At 47.7% G+C, this 17,080-nt stretch overlaps 1 protein-coding gene across 6 annotated transcripts in view; it reads right to left on the bottom strand.

Moving 5' to 3' along the window:
* Window positions 1-14,062: 14,062 nt before the first annotated feature.
* Btbd16 (BTB domain containing 16) overlaps window positions 14,063-17,080 on the bottom strand; it is a 54,831-nt gene continuing 51,813 nt past the window's right edge. For 4 of the 6 annotated variants that reach the window (XM_031388558.1, XM_031388557.1, XM_031388554.1 and 1 more), the window contains 3 exons: window positions 16,953-17,051; window positions 15,211-15,399; window positions 14,063-14,215 (listed from right to left, as the gene is read on the bottom strand). In XM_031388558.1, the coding sequence (XP_031244418.1) occupies window positions 14,147-14,215; window positions 15,211-15,399; window positions 16,953-17,051 (357 nt within the window). In that variant the 3' untranslated portion in view covers window positions 14,063-14,146. Of the gene's footprint in view, window positions 14,216-15,210; window positions 15,400-16,952; window positions 17,052-17,080 lie in introns of those variants that run through there. The other 2 variants (XM_031388556.1, XM_031388559.1) reach the window with 2 other exon arrangements.

Here is a 17,080-nt window from a genome sequence, read left to right as displayed (position 1 = left end):
AGAGGTTCTCAGTCTGTGGGCTTCAACCCCTTTGGGTTTCCTAAGACCATCAGGAAACACAGATATTTACACTACAATTCATAACTAGCAAAATTACAGTTATGAAGTAGCAATGAAAATGATTTTATGGCTGATTGCCCACCACAAAAAGAGGAACTGTATTACAGGGTCACAGCACTAGGAAGGTTGAGAACCGCAGCTCCAGATGATCTTCTCCATGTGGCTGAACTCCTGTCCTAACAGTTCAATGTCATAAACTTTGGAAAGCCTTGTACTGTGCAATATTATCCAAAGAGTCATAAATTGCCTAGTGTATGGACTGGGGATTAGTTGTGAAGCCACAGTTAAGTGAGTGCTAAAGCTAGTTGGTCTGGGAACTGGTGCCTGTGTCAGAACACACAAGGCTCTGAGAGGCCTGCTGTCTTCCTTGAGAAGTACTGGGGCCAAGAAAGGAAACAACCTGGGCTGGTAAGATGGCTCAGCGGGTAAGAGCACCGACTGCCCTTCCGAAGGTCCTGAGTTCAAATCTCAACAACCACATGGTGGCTCACAACCACCCATAATGGGATCTAACACCCTCTTCTGGTGTCTGAAGACAGCTACAGTGTACTTATTTATAATAATAAATAAATCTTTGGGCCTGAGTGAGTGGGGTTGACCAGAGCAAGCAGAGGTCCTAAGAGTTAATTCCCAACAACCAGATGAAGGCTCACAACTATCTGTACAGCTAGCTACAGTGTGCACTCATATACATAAAATAAATAAATCTTAAAAAAAATATATACCACTCAGCCTAAGTCCCAATACCATTTTGCATATTAGAGGTGTCACAACTCCGAAATCACTCTACGAGTATTCCTGGGCCTCAGAGCTCGCAGGGCAGTGACAACTCTTCTGGTTAGGGCAAGCTAGACAGAACTTTGTCCATAGTTCTCAAATCAACCCTGCCTCCAGTTTTCCCATAGCTTCCTCCCTTTGTGACAGTCCTCAACAACCCCAACATGACAATCTCTGCTTCCTGCCAAAGATGATGACCCTCTTGGTGGCTAGTGGCTAGTGAACCATGCCAACTTTCTTTTCTTAGAAATACATAAGCTGTGGAATCAGGCACTGAAGAATGCCAAACATTTTCAGAATTCTACCCTGGACCAGGCAAGCAAGCAGTCTGTCCCTCCATCCAGGACCCAGGCATTTGTTATACACGCCCAGCAGGGTATGTGTAGTCACTAGGTTGTTTAGAAACATTGATGGTGTTTGGATGTTACCATTTGCAAATGTGTGATCAGCGAGCTTGTCCTGCAGAAGCCTTTGGTCTTCCACTCACTTATATCTCACTAAATGATCCCCATCATTTGTATACAGGCGTTCCCCTCTGACGGTTGTGGGTGGCTCAGATACCAAGAAACTTGGGGTCATAGAAGCCTGACTTGCATGTACTCAGAGAGGCTTCCTGTCTTTCTCTCTGCCTCCTCTGGCCCCATCCTCCCTACCTTCGGTACTACAACTTCCAACCTGCTAGAATGATTCAGAACATTCCTTTCTGAGAAGGTATCAAAGGAAATTTTACAGAAATGCTAAGATCCCTTTTGGACCTTTACCCAAGCACTGGGGACAAGAGGCAGGGTGGAGCCAGCGTAGGAGATGCAATCTGGGCTAATGCCACAAGACCCAGAGGAGACAGAGGAAGATGCCAAAGGAGACCCTTGGGACCCTCAGGGAAGAGGGAGGCTGTCCTTTTGTGGGAGCATCACGTGCACTCTTCAGAGCTTCCCTCTGACCTCCTCAGGCCGACATAATGGAAAAAAAATCCCTTTCTCTCCTTCTGTACCCCTTCCACTTGGCTGGTTTGGGAGATTTTCCAGCTCAGTGAGCCGTGGACTGAGAGATAGGCTGCATGTGGCTTTCAGATCCCAGACCTCCAGCCTCCGTCCTCAGTCATTACGCTGGGGGAGTCAGCTAATTAATTAGGCGACCTTTGTGCGTGGCTGGGCACCGTGCAAATGTTCTGAGTGCAGATGCCCTGCAGCCCAGCAGGCACGACCCTTGTTCCCAGAGCTGCAGCACACAGACCAGCAGTGAGCAAGCTGCACCCAGAGAGCAGCAAGCAGGGAAGAGATAGGGCCAGGACGAGCAGCAGGGTGGCAGGCAGCGCGCCTCATGGCTCTTTAGGCAGACGCATGGGATGTGACAGAAGCATCTTCAGAACTGAGAGCATCCAAGCAAACAGACCCACACATGATCGCCTGTGACTAAGCCATGCTTTAACAGAGAGGCGTGGCCACACCTGTGCAATGACCCCAGGGTAGCCGATCGGCTAAGAAACAGGTGTTTTCTGTCCTGGAAAGAAATGTCCACCAGCAGGCCCTGTGGAGGCCGGAGGGTACCAAAGCCTCACCAATGGATAGGCACATGTTAGTCCAATGGCCAGAGTAATGGATACTCTGCAATGGCATAGCTCATTAGTTGTTGTGGGGAGTTTAGAACTCTGTGTCTTTGGCTCATGTCTCTTGGTGACTCTGGCTGCCTACAAGGAAGCTTTCTTTGCTCTGCAGCCACCTGGGCAGTGACTAACAATGAGGTCTGTTAGTTACCTTGAGATGTAGCCTTCAAGGTGCCAGAGCTCACCAGGTAATGCCTACCGGGCTATGTATGCTGCGTTGGGGAGTGGGGTATGGGCAGGTGCTGTTGATACCCTGTCAGGTTACTGGAGCCCACAAACAGCACTGCATGTTTCTGAGAGGCAGGCAGTCTCGGAGCCCCTCCTCCCGAGCCCAGGCTTAGGCAGTAATCGATGACTCGATGACTCGTGGATACCCACACCTTTGGCCTCTGTCTGTCCCCTACTGCATCTGCACAGCAGTGCTTCGTCCATTTCCATAACTTTACACAAAGCAGCCCGTCAGTTACCTGTGACTGCTGCGACAAATGACCACAGACTTGGAAGCTCAGAAACAACACCTTTGGGTTGTCTACATGGCTCAGCACAGGAAGGGGCTTGCCACAAAGCCTGAAGACCTGAGTCAGATCCCTCGGATCCTCGTAGTAGGACAGAACCCACTCCTTCAAGTCTGACTTCTACACACACACACACACACACACACACACACACACACACTATGTCATATGGTCCACCAAATTAAACAAAACAAAACAAAACAAAACAAAACTGTACATGTAACTTTGGAGGTTAAAAGTCCAAAATCAGTTTCACTGTGTCAAAGTTAAGAGTCTGGGCTGGTTCCTTCTCATTCCCTGGCTTGGGGCCTTGTCACTGCCTCTCTGCCTTTATCTTATTACCTCCTGTCCCTCAGACCTCTTACCTTCCTCTTGTAAAGTCCCCCTCCTAACCTCCCCTGTCCCCCCTCACACCGTGCGAGTGCCGGATAGGTGGCTCAGTGGTTAAGAGCATACAGCTCTCGAGGAGGACCCCAGTTCAATTCCCAGCCCCCACATCAGGCAGCTCATGTATGCTTGTTTCTCCAGCTCCCAGGGATTGGACACTCCTATGACCCCATGCACACACACACATGTACACACAAATAAGTGATAATCAAACATTTTTTTTTAAAAAAAAGATCCTTGTGTCGGGCTTGGGAGAAGACTTGGGCAGTAAGTCCTTGCCTTGCAAGCACAAGAACCTGCATGTACTCCCCAGAACCCATACTAAAAAAAAGCTGGGCATGGTAGTGTGTACTTGTAATGCCAGTGTGGAGCCAGGCAGATCTCTGATGCTTGCTCGCCAGCCAATCTAGCCCACTGGGTGAGTTCCAAGTTCAGTGAAACTGTCTCAGACAAATAAGAGAAGGCATTGGTGCCTGAGGTTGCCTTTTGGCGCCTGGATGGGAGTGTGGGGGAAGGGAGAGAGAAGGAAAATGAGATGGGGGGAGGAGGGAGGGAGCAATTTGTCATATAAGACAACAGCCACTGATCCCAGGAACTGGGACACAGGTGTCTTGGAAGTCATCATTCTTCCTACCACATGTCCCCATTCATCCTTCACTATCCTCCCAGTGGCTATGAAAAGATCAGGTGAAGCTCAGAGAGGTTAGGCAATTTGCCAGAAGTCACCCAGCCAGAAAGTGGTGAGGAAGCGAGGTGGGATGCAGGCTATGTGACCCCAAGTTAACAGAGTCTAACACAGCCAGAGGAGGCTGAGCCCCTGCAAGGTCAGCCGCTTCCCGCCCATTCGCTTCTCCACCCCCAGAGCGGCTCTTTTGTTTTCCTAGTCTGAGCACAAAGAGAACACCTGCAGACTGTCCTAGTTCAAGAAGTGACCCACATTAGGAGAAAGGAGCCAGGCAGGCCACAGCTGGCTCTGATGTCCCCCTCCCCCCAGCCTTGATGACAGTCCAAAGGTTGCTGGCCCAGCTTTCACATGTGGTCAATGATTTTCTCAATTATCGCACAAGTGGATAACCTCGTTACCTTGGTAGACGGGGGATGCTCTGTGTCCAGGGGACCCTCAGTCTTGATCCAACAGCAAGAAAAGACATTTTGTCTCTTTGGCACTGTGCCAGACCTCTCCTGTGCTCTATCCCTTCCCCCTCCAGGCTATTGAGTCAATATTGACTTGTTTTAAATAAGGCATTGCCAATTCAATATTTAAATGGCATTGGATGGGATTCACAGGCATTATGCATTTTCTCAAGGACATGTGGACAAACAGTTGAACTGCCAGGAATAAAGCACGGTCAGGCCACACGGAGACATCCAGTGACTCAGGAGAAACTTGCTGAGCCGGCAGGCAGGCAGGCTGAGCTGTTCGGTAATTCGAGGATTAAAGAAAAGTTAATCACTGGGCAGGAAGCACCCTCTTGACAAAGAGTGTTCCAGCAGCCATCTCATGCAGCCCCCTCGCCCTGCCTCCTGCCCAAATATGCCCTGGAGCCAATCAGACACTCTTGGTTGGAGAAAGTATGGAGAACTAAAAACTCAGGGAGGTGAAAGAAAACTGGAAGCAACATTTGCTTCAGGGTCAGTTCTGATAGTAGGTGGACCGGCCTCTTCTAAATGCATCAGCGAAGGGTCATCCCAGTGGGGCTTGAAGAAACAACTCAGAGTCAGCCATGTTCCTCACCACAGGTGGGAAGAGAAACGGTCATACTTGTTTTAGAGATAGTTCACATAACAAAGTGAAGTGTTGCACACCATATGGACTTATCATTTCATAGTCAAATATTTAAGATATTCATATTTAGGGAGTCACATTTATACAATTGAAAAGCTATCCAATTATTAAATTCTAAAGGTATTGCTGTGGGAAGCTTCCACCATAAGTCTTTTGAGTCTCACTGTGCAGCTCATGGCTGTCCTGTAACTCACTGTGTGGACCAAGGCTGAGTTGTTTATGAGTCTGAATGGTCAGCCTGAGAGATCCTCTGCAGGGTTTCCCCTGGAGGCAGCAGCAGCAGACTGCGCTCCATGAGAGGGTGCTGGCTGGAAGGCTCTAGCAGGCCTTTCGGTGCTGGAGTTTGGGCTGAAGCATGTGTCCCCTCTGAGGGGCTCCCCTTTACATGGCTTTCCAGTGTCCAGCAGGCACTTCATGAACACGAGGTTCCCTGAGGACACAGACGGGAGCTGCATGGCTCCTAGACCCCAAGTTCTTTGACTCGTGCTTATAATTCTGCTGCAGTCTGTTGGCTAAGTCAACCCCAGTTGTAGCCTAGACTCAAGACCCATTGATGGGTGGAGGCAGAGAACCAGTGTGTAGCTCCCAGGTTGTGTGACTCACTAGGACCATTATCTCCATGATCTGCCACAGGACTTGACATTTGTCAAGTCCCTTTGACCCTTCTTTCCTCTTTTTTTTTTCCTTTTCTTTTCAGACAGGGTCTCATGTAGCCCAGGCTGGCCTCATGTAGTCCAGGCTGGCCTCAAACTCACTGGTAGCCATGGATGATTTTTCTGACCCTCTTGTCTCTACCTCCCCAGTGCTGGGATTATAGGTATCTATGATGGCATAGGTATACATGCTGTTGGGGATGGAACCCAGGGCTTCGTGTAGGCTAGGTAAATTACTGACTGAGCCTCAGCCCCTACTTCTTTTCTTGTATGCAGCCATACCAGCCCAAGAAAGGCAACCAGCCACTCATTATCTTTCCAGAATATTTAACTTTCTGTGAGCTGGTAAATCACTTCTGGAACAGTCTGCCCAATATGATGGGGATGAGGGGTCTGTCCCCTGAGTGGCCTCCATCACATGGCTGTGACCAAAGTAAGCTAAAAGGTTATGCAGGGAAGTAGAGGGACCCTCCCCAGCTTTGGACAGAGCAAAGCCTGAAGCCCAGGGACATCATCAATCCTGCCCAAGCTCTTCTGCTTAGTTAGGGTTACCATAAAAACTCCTTGAAGCTGCTCCTCCCTCTCTTCATGGCCCCTTCATGCCTTTTGCTGAATGGCCATCCAGAAAGACATTTCATTATGACCAGAGTGCACCTGTCAGCAGAGTAGACACATTCGTGAAAGAGAAATCAAAATTTAATACAGGTAACTATCCTCCAGGATCCTCAAAGTCCCATCATGCATGTCCCCCACTGCTGACTCTGACATCCCCGGCCAGCTAGGGAGAACCAATGTGTTTTGGGGGCACCAGGCTTCCCTGAATGTGCCATCGTCTGGACTAGAATATTCTGAGCTCCCAATTTCCTTCTCTTTGTTCCCCCATCAGCTTTATGTGATAGGATTCATATATCACAGGAGCTCCCTCTTCGAATGCACAAGTCGGTCAGTGGTGGTCAGCACACACAGAGCGGAGCAGTCACCATTCTGCTCAGTTACGGAATACTTCCCTCACCTCAGACAGAAGCCTGGGTCCTTTGGCTCTTGTCTGTAGTCTCCCTCCCTCCCCTCAACCCTAAAAATCTCTAATTGGTTTTCTGTCTAGAGAAGTCCTGACTCTTAACATTTTTTTTTGTTTGTTTGTTCGTTTGTTTGGTTTGTTTTCTTGTTGGTTTGTTTTTGAGATAGGGTCTTAGGTTGCTTAAACTAGCTTCAGACTTGTTATGTAGCTAAGACTGGTCTTGAACTCCTGGTCTTCCTGCCTCTACCACTTGAGAACTGGGATTACAGGTGTGTACTACCACACCCAGATCTAGTCTTTTTCCTTTTTTTTGTTTTTTTGTTTTTGGTTTTTTTGTTTTTTTTTTTCTAGACAGGGTTTCTCTGTGTAGCCCTGGCTGTCCTGGAACTCACTCTGTAGACCAGGCTGGCCTTGAACTCAGAAATCCACCTGCCTCTGCCTCCCAAGTGCTGGGATTAAAGGTGTGTGCCACCACTGCCCGGCATTCTAGTCTTTTTTCTATGAACAAAAATCACATATGATGTGGGTTTGGTGACTGTTTCTTTTACTCAGAATATTATTTTCAGAGTTTATCCACATAGTATGGACAGATCCTCCATTCCTTTATTTTTGCCAGGGATTAAGCTGGAGCCCTGAATATACTAAGCACATGCTCTACCACTGACTGTACCCCCAATCTCAATAATATTATGTGATTCACCCACATCTCGTCTTCCCATCCATTCACGTATGGGTGTATATTTAAGCTTTCCCACCTTTGGGAGCTTATAAATTACACTGTCATGAACATTCATGCATAGGTCTCTATGTGCACATGTGTTTTACTTTCTTATGGGTATGTACCTAGGTTATTCTAGGAGGAATCCCTGCTTTGTATGTCATATTTCCATTTTATATATTCCCATTGCCAGTGCATAAGGATTCAATTCCCCTCGTCTTCCCATCAGCTTCTTCTTCTCACTCTTCCTCCTGATCTTAGATTAAGCATCCTTTCTCTGGGAAGGGCTCTCCTTTGGGCCTTGAACCTCCCACAAGGTCTAGGTCTACTTCTTCCATTTATAGTTGCAAAGAGCTGGCCTCTCCTTAGCTGGCTCTCCCAGCCATCCTTGGTGCCATAAATACATTGACAATTGTCCTCTCCAGACTCCAGGGCTCCATAATGGTAGGGACTGTCTTCTGCTCACCTTTGCAACCCTAGCTCTTGGCCTGGCTGCAATTCATATATCTGTAAATGGTCAAGGATCAAGAGCACAAAGGTTGCATGACTCAGAATCATGAGGCACGTCAATGGCGCCTTCTCTCCTGTTCCTGCCCTGCTCACGTGGCAGCCATTAGCTGTGTGTGACTGGTTACTAGACACACCTGACAAGCAACAGTCTATTCTATTTCATTGGGATGTACTGAAAATATACATACATTCAAATAGAAAGAGTGGGTGATACTCCAATACAAGCTGAGCTCTGCTTCCCTGGGCCGGTGCATAGCTTCTCCTGGCTTTCCCCTCAGCAGTCCAGCTGATGTTTTAGGATGGCCACAGCTGAGTCTGGGCCATGGCTGGTTCTACTTATACAGGGAGTCTGAGGGTCTTGAGCCCTGGAGAGTGGGGTGTAAGCGAGGGCAGGTCCCTGTTCCAGGGTAAACACAGTACCGTCCCGTTGCTCCTTTGACTTCCACTAATGGCTATTTAAACTTACACCCAGTGAGAAAAGTCAATCCCCAGCTCCTTTGTTGTAGTACCAACACTCCAAGCCCTTGGTGGCCATACACAGCTTGTGGCTGCCACCTTGGGCAGGGCAGACGCTCAGTGTTTTCATCAGCACAGGGAGCTCTTTGGCCAGCCCTGCTTTGGGTTTCCTAGGGAGCTTGTTCTCTTTTCCTAGAAGAGCCTCCACTGTCAGCTGGCAAGGACTTGGGTCTATGCTCCAGAATCTCACACCTGATGTCCATCCTGTGGGAGAAGTGGGGCCAGTCTGGCCCTCCTCGATACCCTTGACAACCCACCCATTCTCTGAGGGCTCCCCATCCTAGGTTTACAAGGGCTTCCTCTTTCCTCCTTGTACTGTGAGACAAAAGGATCTGAAGGACACAGAACCTCTGAAAAGAAATGGGAGATCTGGGTGTGGTGGTGCATGCCTGTAATCCTGAGGCAGGAGAATTGTGAGTTCCAGGCTAGCTTGGGCTTAAATAATTAGATGTTACCTCAAAAAGGAGGTAGGCAAACCTAGAGTGGTAGTACACGCCTTTAATCCTAGCACCTACTTCTCGAGAGGCAGAGACAGGTGGATCCCTAAGTTCAAGGCAAGCCTGGTCTACAGAGAGAGTATTTTCCAGACCAGCCTGAGCTACACAGAGAAACCCTGTCTCAAACAAACAAACAAACAAACAAACAAATGAACAAACAGTGAGGAAGGACTTTTCTTACTCTTTCTAAGGCTTTTTCCTCCTCCTCTCCCCCTCTGCATGCGTGTGTGTGTGTGTGTGTGTGTGTGTGTGTGTGTGCGCGCGCGCGCGTGCGTGCTTGTTTTGTTTATTTGTTTATTTACACATTTAGACAAGGTCTTTTTGTTTGTTTTTGTTTTTTGTTTTTTGTTTTTCGAGACAGGGTTTCTCTGTATATCCCTGGCTGTCCTGGAACTCACTCAGTAGACCAGGCTGGCCTCAAACTCAGTAATCCTCCTATCTCTGCCTCCCAAGTGCTTCGATTAAAGGCATGTGTCACAACCCCCCCCACCCCCCCAGTTAGACAAAGTCTTAATATGTAGCTCTGGAATTCACTATGTAGACCAGGCTGACCTCAATCTGAACTCACAGGAATCTGCCTGCCTCCCAAATTCTGGGACTAAAGGGACTAAAATAGAACCATATCCAGTTCTATTTTTTTTTTTGAGACAAGATCTCTCACTGGTTTGGCTAGGTCTGAGCAGTGAGCCCCAGGATCCCACTGCCTTAGCCTCCCCAGCAGTGGAATGGCAGGAGTCTACCACCACATCTGGCTTTTTAATGTTGGTTCTAAGGATTCCAGCTCAACTCTCGCTCTTGCTGGCAAATGCTTTGCCCACTGAGCATCCTCCCAGCCCACAATTTATTCTTATTCTGACAAGCCTGTGGTGAAGTTAATTTCCCAATCACCACCACCCCTGTTTCACAGGCTCAGCTGCTCTTCTGCTCCCGAGGGAGCCGCTAGCCCAGTTATCTCATTCTACATCAGTGAAGCAGGCTCCAACAAGGATGCACCCAAGCGCACATGGCAGCAGTCTCAACCTTCAACAAGCACAAAATGATGCCAAGCAGCCAGCGAGCAACAGGACTGACGTTCATCAAGTGTGTGCTACATGCTTAGGTGATTGACAAGTCAGGTTAGATTCTAAGGCTGAGAGTTTAGCTGGCTGCCTTAGGCCACACAACCAGTTAGAGGCAGAGTTAGGAAAGAACACTATGTCAGCTGGTACCTGAGAGTTGCCTTGCGCCAAGTAAGTCGGGGACCGACTTCTCAGAACAACCCTTTCCTTCCTCACGGGCCTGGGAGATGGGGTAAGTGATGAGAGAGGCAGGCAGAGTCCGCTCCAGAAGCAGCACATAGGATGCAGTACTGTCCTGTGCGCATGCCCACTGCTGTGGGCGCTGCAAGCATGGGTCGTAAAATCCGAACTCTGTAAGGCTTTACCTTGTGAGAAGAGCTCGTGAGAGCCTCTTGAGAATTTTGTGTCTCAAGGCTTATACCTCCCAAGTTCAGAGAAGGTATGGGTGAACTTGTTGCCTCTCACGCCAGATGTGTTAGTTTTGTTTTTAACCATTAAGCGAGGAGGACCCGATGCTTCTAAGTGTGTGTTCTAGGTTCATTTTTGTTGCTATGACCAAAAATAATTTCGCAGAGGAAAATACGTATTTGATTGACACTGCCAGGTCCATCGAGAGAAGCCAGGGTAGGATCTCAAAGGGAGACCTGAAAGCCAAACCTATCGAGGGGGCCATTCACAAGCTCATGCTTAGTTAACTTTCTAATACAACCCAGGACTGCCTGCCCAGGGAATGGTATTGCCCACAGTGGGATGAACCCTTCTACATCAACTAAAAAGAAGACAATGCCCCACAGACATGCACACATGCACAATCTGATCCGGGAAATCCTCAGTTGAGACTCTCTTCTCGGATGGCTCTGGACTGTGTCAAGTCGACAGTTAAAGCTAACTAGGACGGAAAGTTTTTCCAGAGTGCCAATTTCAGCCACTGGAATTCTGGCTCCCAAGTCTGAAGGTCTCCCAAGGTCAACTGTGCCCTCTGGTGGACAGGAGTGGATTCTCAGAATTAGAGCAAGTGGTTCGTGTGTGGTGTGTGTGTGTGTGTGTGTGTGTGTGTGTGTGTGTGTGTGTGGTGTTTGGAAGGAGGAGGGGAAGGGGGCTTCTTCGGGATGGCTGTATTGACACTGCATTAGAGGATGACTTTTTTCTTCTTTTCATCAGTGTGGTAAAATAGATTCCTAAAGTTGTTTTTTGGTTGTTGAGAGTATTGGGAAGGAACACAAATGTGTGTTTGTGGTACCATGAGGATCTTCATTGAGAAATGGAAGCTTCTAGACTGCAGTCTTTTCTAGCATTACCCACAGATTTCCTGCAACCATGCATTTCATAACTTATTTATAACAAAACAACAACAACAACAACAAAACTCAAAGAGCCCCACCCCCACCCCGCTTCCCTCCCCTAACCATGGCAGAGGGTGTCCCCTCCTAGCTCCTCAGTGATGGTGGTCACATCCATTCTATGTTTTTTTTTTTCTCATTGTTCTTCAGTAACCTGTTAGTAAGCAACACTGACTTTTCTAAGGAGTTTCACTATCATGCCTGTCTAGTAAGTTGTACCTCCTGTCGACTGTGGTCAAATATCAGACGTGCTGTTGGATGAAAGTGTGTGGCTGTAAAGGATGCCTGTGATGGTGAATGTGGATTGTCAATCTGACAGGATCAAGAATCACCTATGAGACAAGCCTCTCGATGTCTCTCAGTGGGTTCCAAGATCAGGTTAACTGAGGTGGGAAGACCCACCCTAAATGTGGGTGTCATCATCCATGGGCTGGGGCCTGGCCTGAAGAGAAAGGAGAAAGTGGCTGAGCATCAGCATCTATCTCTGCTTCCTGACTACAGAGGCACGGTCACCAGCTGCCTCAAACTCTGGATAGCATGACACCCTTGCATCCTTGAGCTGTGAGCTGGAACAGACCCTTTCTTAGTTACATTGTTTCTTGTCAGGTATTTGATCACAGCAACAAGAAAAGTAACCAGTACAATTGTTGAGGTGCGTTTCTGTTGATCAGTCAGTCAGACTCGGTGGCCAGACTAGCTAGTAGTGTTGGAATCTGGATAGGTTTTTTTCTTTTCTTTTTTTTTTTTTTTTTTTTTTTTTTTTTTTTCTGGGAATGAGGGAGTCTGAGTAAGGCTGGCTGGGGCATGCTGGACCTGACCATTCTGTTTTGATCTGAGCACTAGCTATGTGTCTAACTTAATGACAGTTTATCCATCTATATCACAGTGGGTTCTTTTTCCATTTGTTGAGTTATTAAGACATTGCATTAGAATATTATTTGTCCGGGTTACTGAGTGTCTTAGGGTTTTACTGCTGTGAACAGACACTATGACCAAGGCAACTCTTATAAGGACAACATTTAATAGGGGCTAGCTTACAGGTTCAGAGGTTCAGCTCATTATTATCAAGGCAGGAACACGACAGCATCTAAGCAGGCATGGTGCAGGAGGAGCTGAGAGTTATACATCTTCATCTGTAGGCTGCTAGCAGAATACTGACTTCCAGGCAGCTAATTTTTTTGTTTGTTTGTTTTGTTTTTCGAGACAGGGTTTCTCTGTGTAGCCCTGGTTGTCCTGGAACTTACTCTGTAGACCTGGCTGTCCTGGAACTCAGAAATCCACCTGCCTCTGTTTCCCAAGTGCTGGGATTAAAGGTGTGCATCACCACTGCAGGGTAGGATGAGAGTCTTAAAGCCCACACCCACAGTGACACATCTACTCCAACAGGGCCACACCTTCTAATAGTGCCATTCCCTGGGCCAAGCATATACAAACCATCACACTAATCACTTATGGGGCTTTGATACTCCATATACTTTGTACCTGAGTGAGTGTCTCACTGGTCCTCCCCCTAACATGAATTATGGAGGCTATGTTTCCCAATATCTATTGCACTGTGTCATATGTATCTCCAACACTACCCAACCCTTGCTATGTAACCTGGAAAACATAAAACAAAAACAAATAAAACACACAAACAACCCCCCCCCAGGGCAGTTGAAGCAGAGCAAACAGAATATGGAGACCCAGGCATAATGGTGAAGCAAGAGCTAGTTGGTCAAGCAGAGGAGACTGATACAGCCCAGGGCTACTTTGACAGATGTCTCCATCACCTGAAGCCTGGTAGGTGGCTAATATCAGAGCAAGGACAGGGCCCTGTGTTGGACCTTGGAATGATGGAAGGAAACTGCTGGGTGGCAAATGGAGGTGTCAGAGCAAGCTGGGACCACAAAGGGACACAGTCACTGCAGAAAGATGTCCATGGATCCAGAGGTGATAGCTACCCCAGTTTCTCTTATCTCCCTAGCTCCCATGACTACTTCCTTTTTACTGGACTTGAGTGGGAGTAACAGCTTAGAAGCACAGAAGGGACACAGGAGGAAGGGGGCAGACCTGGAAGTAGGCTCCCAAAGTCCAGGGCTTGGGCTCTGATTCTTCTCCCAGGCCCACCTCCCACGATCCTACCAACCCTTCTAACTGCCTGAGGGTCTCTGTTGGAAGGAAGACTCCCTCAGCTGTGTGCCATCACACAGTAGACATTAGACTGGATGTACCCACCTTACTGTCTTCATAACTCCACCAACTCTCCAGGTTCTCAAAAACAAAACAAAACAAAACAAAAAACAAAAACTGGCAGCACGGAGGGGTGAACAAAGGTGACCTTTTGTACAACCCTCTCTCTAAGGAAAGGGTGCAGCGTATGGCTTAACTTCTAAACCAGAGGGGATGGGATATTTTTGGTCTGCAGAACATTGTGTGAAACAATTAGTAGCTGCTAAGGTCCTTGGTCAGGCATCTGCAAGAAGATTAGCCTGTCAACAGCCCGAGTGTCAACAGCCAACATGACTTGGTGACTTGTCCCAATCTTATCTTCACATGAAGACGGAAGCAGATTGCCGCTAAACTCTAATGCCTGAGCAGAGGACCCAGGGGAGCTGACAAGCACAGGCATCTGGACACCGTGCTCCCCTCCTTAATGTCATTTTTATTTCTCTTATGGAGTCAGGCTGGTCAGGGAAGGGGATCCCCATAGATTCCTATGAAAGCTATCAAGATGCTGGGAAGATGAAGGCAAAGCTGGCGTAGATTGGGATGCCCTCGGTTTTGATTTTCAAGGCCTAAAAATAAGAAACAAGGTGAAACGAGACTTTCAGATTAACACTGCTGTGCCAAAGGGTTGTATAAGCTGCTGGTTCTCAGACCGCCCTGCCCCAGAGTAGCCCAGGGGGAGCACAAGTAAACATTTCAGTTTAGATAAAGTGCTTAAATCTTTGGGCGTTGTCCAAAGGTTATACCTGTGTTGTCACCCAACCTAGGTGAAGCTTGTCCAACCCTCAAGGCTTCCTTCCCGGTCCTATGGTCAGCCTAGTTTCTCCCGGGCTTCGATGGAGAGGATGGCTGTGCTGATTCAAGCCCCCACAGAAAGCCTTTATAAGCATTAAACCTAGGTCCCATCTATGGAGCATTTGATCTCACTACTTGTGTGGTTTCCTGATCTCCAACAGGAGTATCCCAAAGTCCCAGGTCACTCTAATGTGTCCCCAGGGTCAGGACTGAGAATGACTCTGTGGTTTGTGGTACAGCGCCATTCTCAATAGGGTATCAGGGTGAGTCCCAACCTCAAGGCCACAGCCTAAAGAGCCTTTTTTTTTTTTTTTTTTTTTTTTGGCTCTCAGGCTATTTGGGGACTGTAGCTGTCAAAAGCCAGACAAGTACTAACTCTGCCTAGATGTGGGTTCCACTCTAGAGTTGATGGGCTCTGTCCTCCCGGGTAAGCAAGAAGGAGGCAGATAGCCTGGGAAGGATTTCAGAGGGATTGATGGGTTATGACTCCTTACATCTATATACAGATACCTATTGATGTTTACAAAATGGGTCTGCAGTGCCTCTGACTTGATTTGTTAGAGTCACCCACAACTAGTGCTTTCCATTTTAGAAGGGGTTTCTTTGGCATCATTTGGAACCATTATAATCCTAAAGAAACTGAACACAATCCTTGGATGGATCACTGGTGATTTGAAGATAGGAATGCCCAAAAAGTGGTGAGGGAAAGAAGGAGCCAAAAGGAAACAGAAGAGAAAGAGAGAAGCCAGAGGTCAAGGGGGATGCTCACATGGCTTTTGCAGCCTGGCTTGATAAACCCAAACTTCTGCATGATCTGATTTGTTCTGAACTCCTGCCACCTGCCGTCCACCAGCGTCTGGGCTCGGATCTCGTACTTCACCAGGCGCTCAGACCTCAGGCTGATGGTACTGTGCTCACAGACTGGTGAGGAGCACTCCAAGTCTGTATGTTTTATTCTCTGCAAGAAAAGGGACCCATCCCATGTAGCCCTGTGACTAGGGTGGCCAGAGCTAGCAAAGATCTCCTGACACACAGCCTTTCTGTTTCAACTCTGTAAGATAGCATGAGGCCGTTCATCAAACGGCATAATTTCCTGAGAGCCACCGCTGGAACCCTGTGACATCCCAGACCTCACCATGGGCAAACCGTTGACTAGGGCTTGGCCATCAAATCAAGCTTCCTTGTTGCTTTTCTGGGATAAAGCTGTAACAGTGTATACATAAGGGCCTTCTGAGTGCTGGTGTTACATAATTCATCTCTTCCATTCAGTTAGAAAGATGCCTGAGGGTCTGGTGACCAAGAAAGGAGGACCCAGAAAGAGAAGGGACTTCCTGTGGAAGAGAAGGTGGTGGGAAAACTGGGACTAACATTCAGATTCTTTGCTCACTCATTCATGCATCCATCCTCTTATTCACTGAGCCACTTAAACTCTCCCTAGGTTCACAAGTTGGAGAGCTAGAAGGAGTAGGGGGAGGGGAAACTGTGGTTACTATGTATCGTATGAGAAAAGAATCTATTTAAAAAAAGAAAAAAAAAGATCCCCCAGGTCCTACACGGGTGGTGAAACTAAAAAGCCAAGTTGGAGACAGTTTCTCCGGGAGCTTGGCACTTAGAGAAGAGAGATCTCTAAGCAGTTCTAAGTGGGCTACAGCAGCCCTTCACCACAACAGTCATCACTGTCACCACACTTATTGCTAAGCATAAGCGGTGCTGGGCAGGGAGCACAGTACAGCGCATGCTTAGAATGCACAGAACTAAAATACATACAAGGTTTTCTATGCTAAACCTGTGGCAAACCCTTTGTGTAATTATTTAATACTCTGAGGTTGGTCCTTAAGACAGGGTTTCTGTGTGTAACAGAACTGGAACTCCCTCTGTAGACCAGGCTGGCCTTGAACTCAGAGGTCCACCTGTTTGGATTGAAGGAGTAAGCCACTATTGACCAGCTTCTGTTACTGTCTTCATCTTAAAGGCAGAAGATCCATAGGACTTGCTGAATGTAGGCAGCTCCTCAGAGAGTTTAATTGCAATTCTCTGCCCTTACATAGATTACAAGGAGACTTCACTCTCTCACCTGACTCCTCGGATGTCACACGCACTGTCCTTCTGTGTCCCTTTGACAGACTCTTCTCCTCTGCTACTTGTAGGCACTATCTGCCACTTCCTTAAAGAGTGACCATGCGCAAAGTATCAGCCACTGTGTACAAACTGATAATGATATGACTCCCAGTTCACACAGACTGAACCCTGGCTTTGTCAAGAGGCCATGTGACATGAATGTGAAGTCTTTCAGAGTTGACAAGCCTCATCTACCGCCAGTATCAACCTCCCTGGCTGCTTGTGAAAATCACATGGCACCACATGCGTGACTATGATCAGTGCTTAGGAGACAGCCTGTATGAGGGATGAACTAATGAGTCTTCTGTTCCTTCTAATTCCCTATGAGTCAGCCAGTGGGAGGCAGAGGGGCTGTTTTGGAGGCAAGCCTTCTCTGTGCTCCTGCCTTCTTACCTGCATACAAAAACTGTAAGAGGTATTATCATGTTTGATTCCCTTTATCTCAAAGAAGTATCCGTATATAGAAATCCTTTCCGAGTAAGTGGTATATTCCTACATTGGGAAGAAGAATTGACAACGTG

This window comes from Mastomys coucha, unplaced genomic scaffold, assembly GCF_008632895.1.
Source record: "Mastomys coucha isolate ucsf_1 unplaced genomic scaffold, UCSF_Mcou_1 pScaffold21, whole genome shotgun sequence".
Taxonomy (NCBI): Eukaryota; Metazoa; Chordata; class Mammalia; order Rodentia; family Muridae; genus Mastomys; species Mastomys coucha.
Note: the sequence above shows the minus strand (reverse complement) of the source record. Positions and strands in the feature narration are given on the sequence as shown.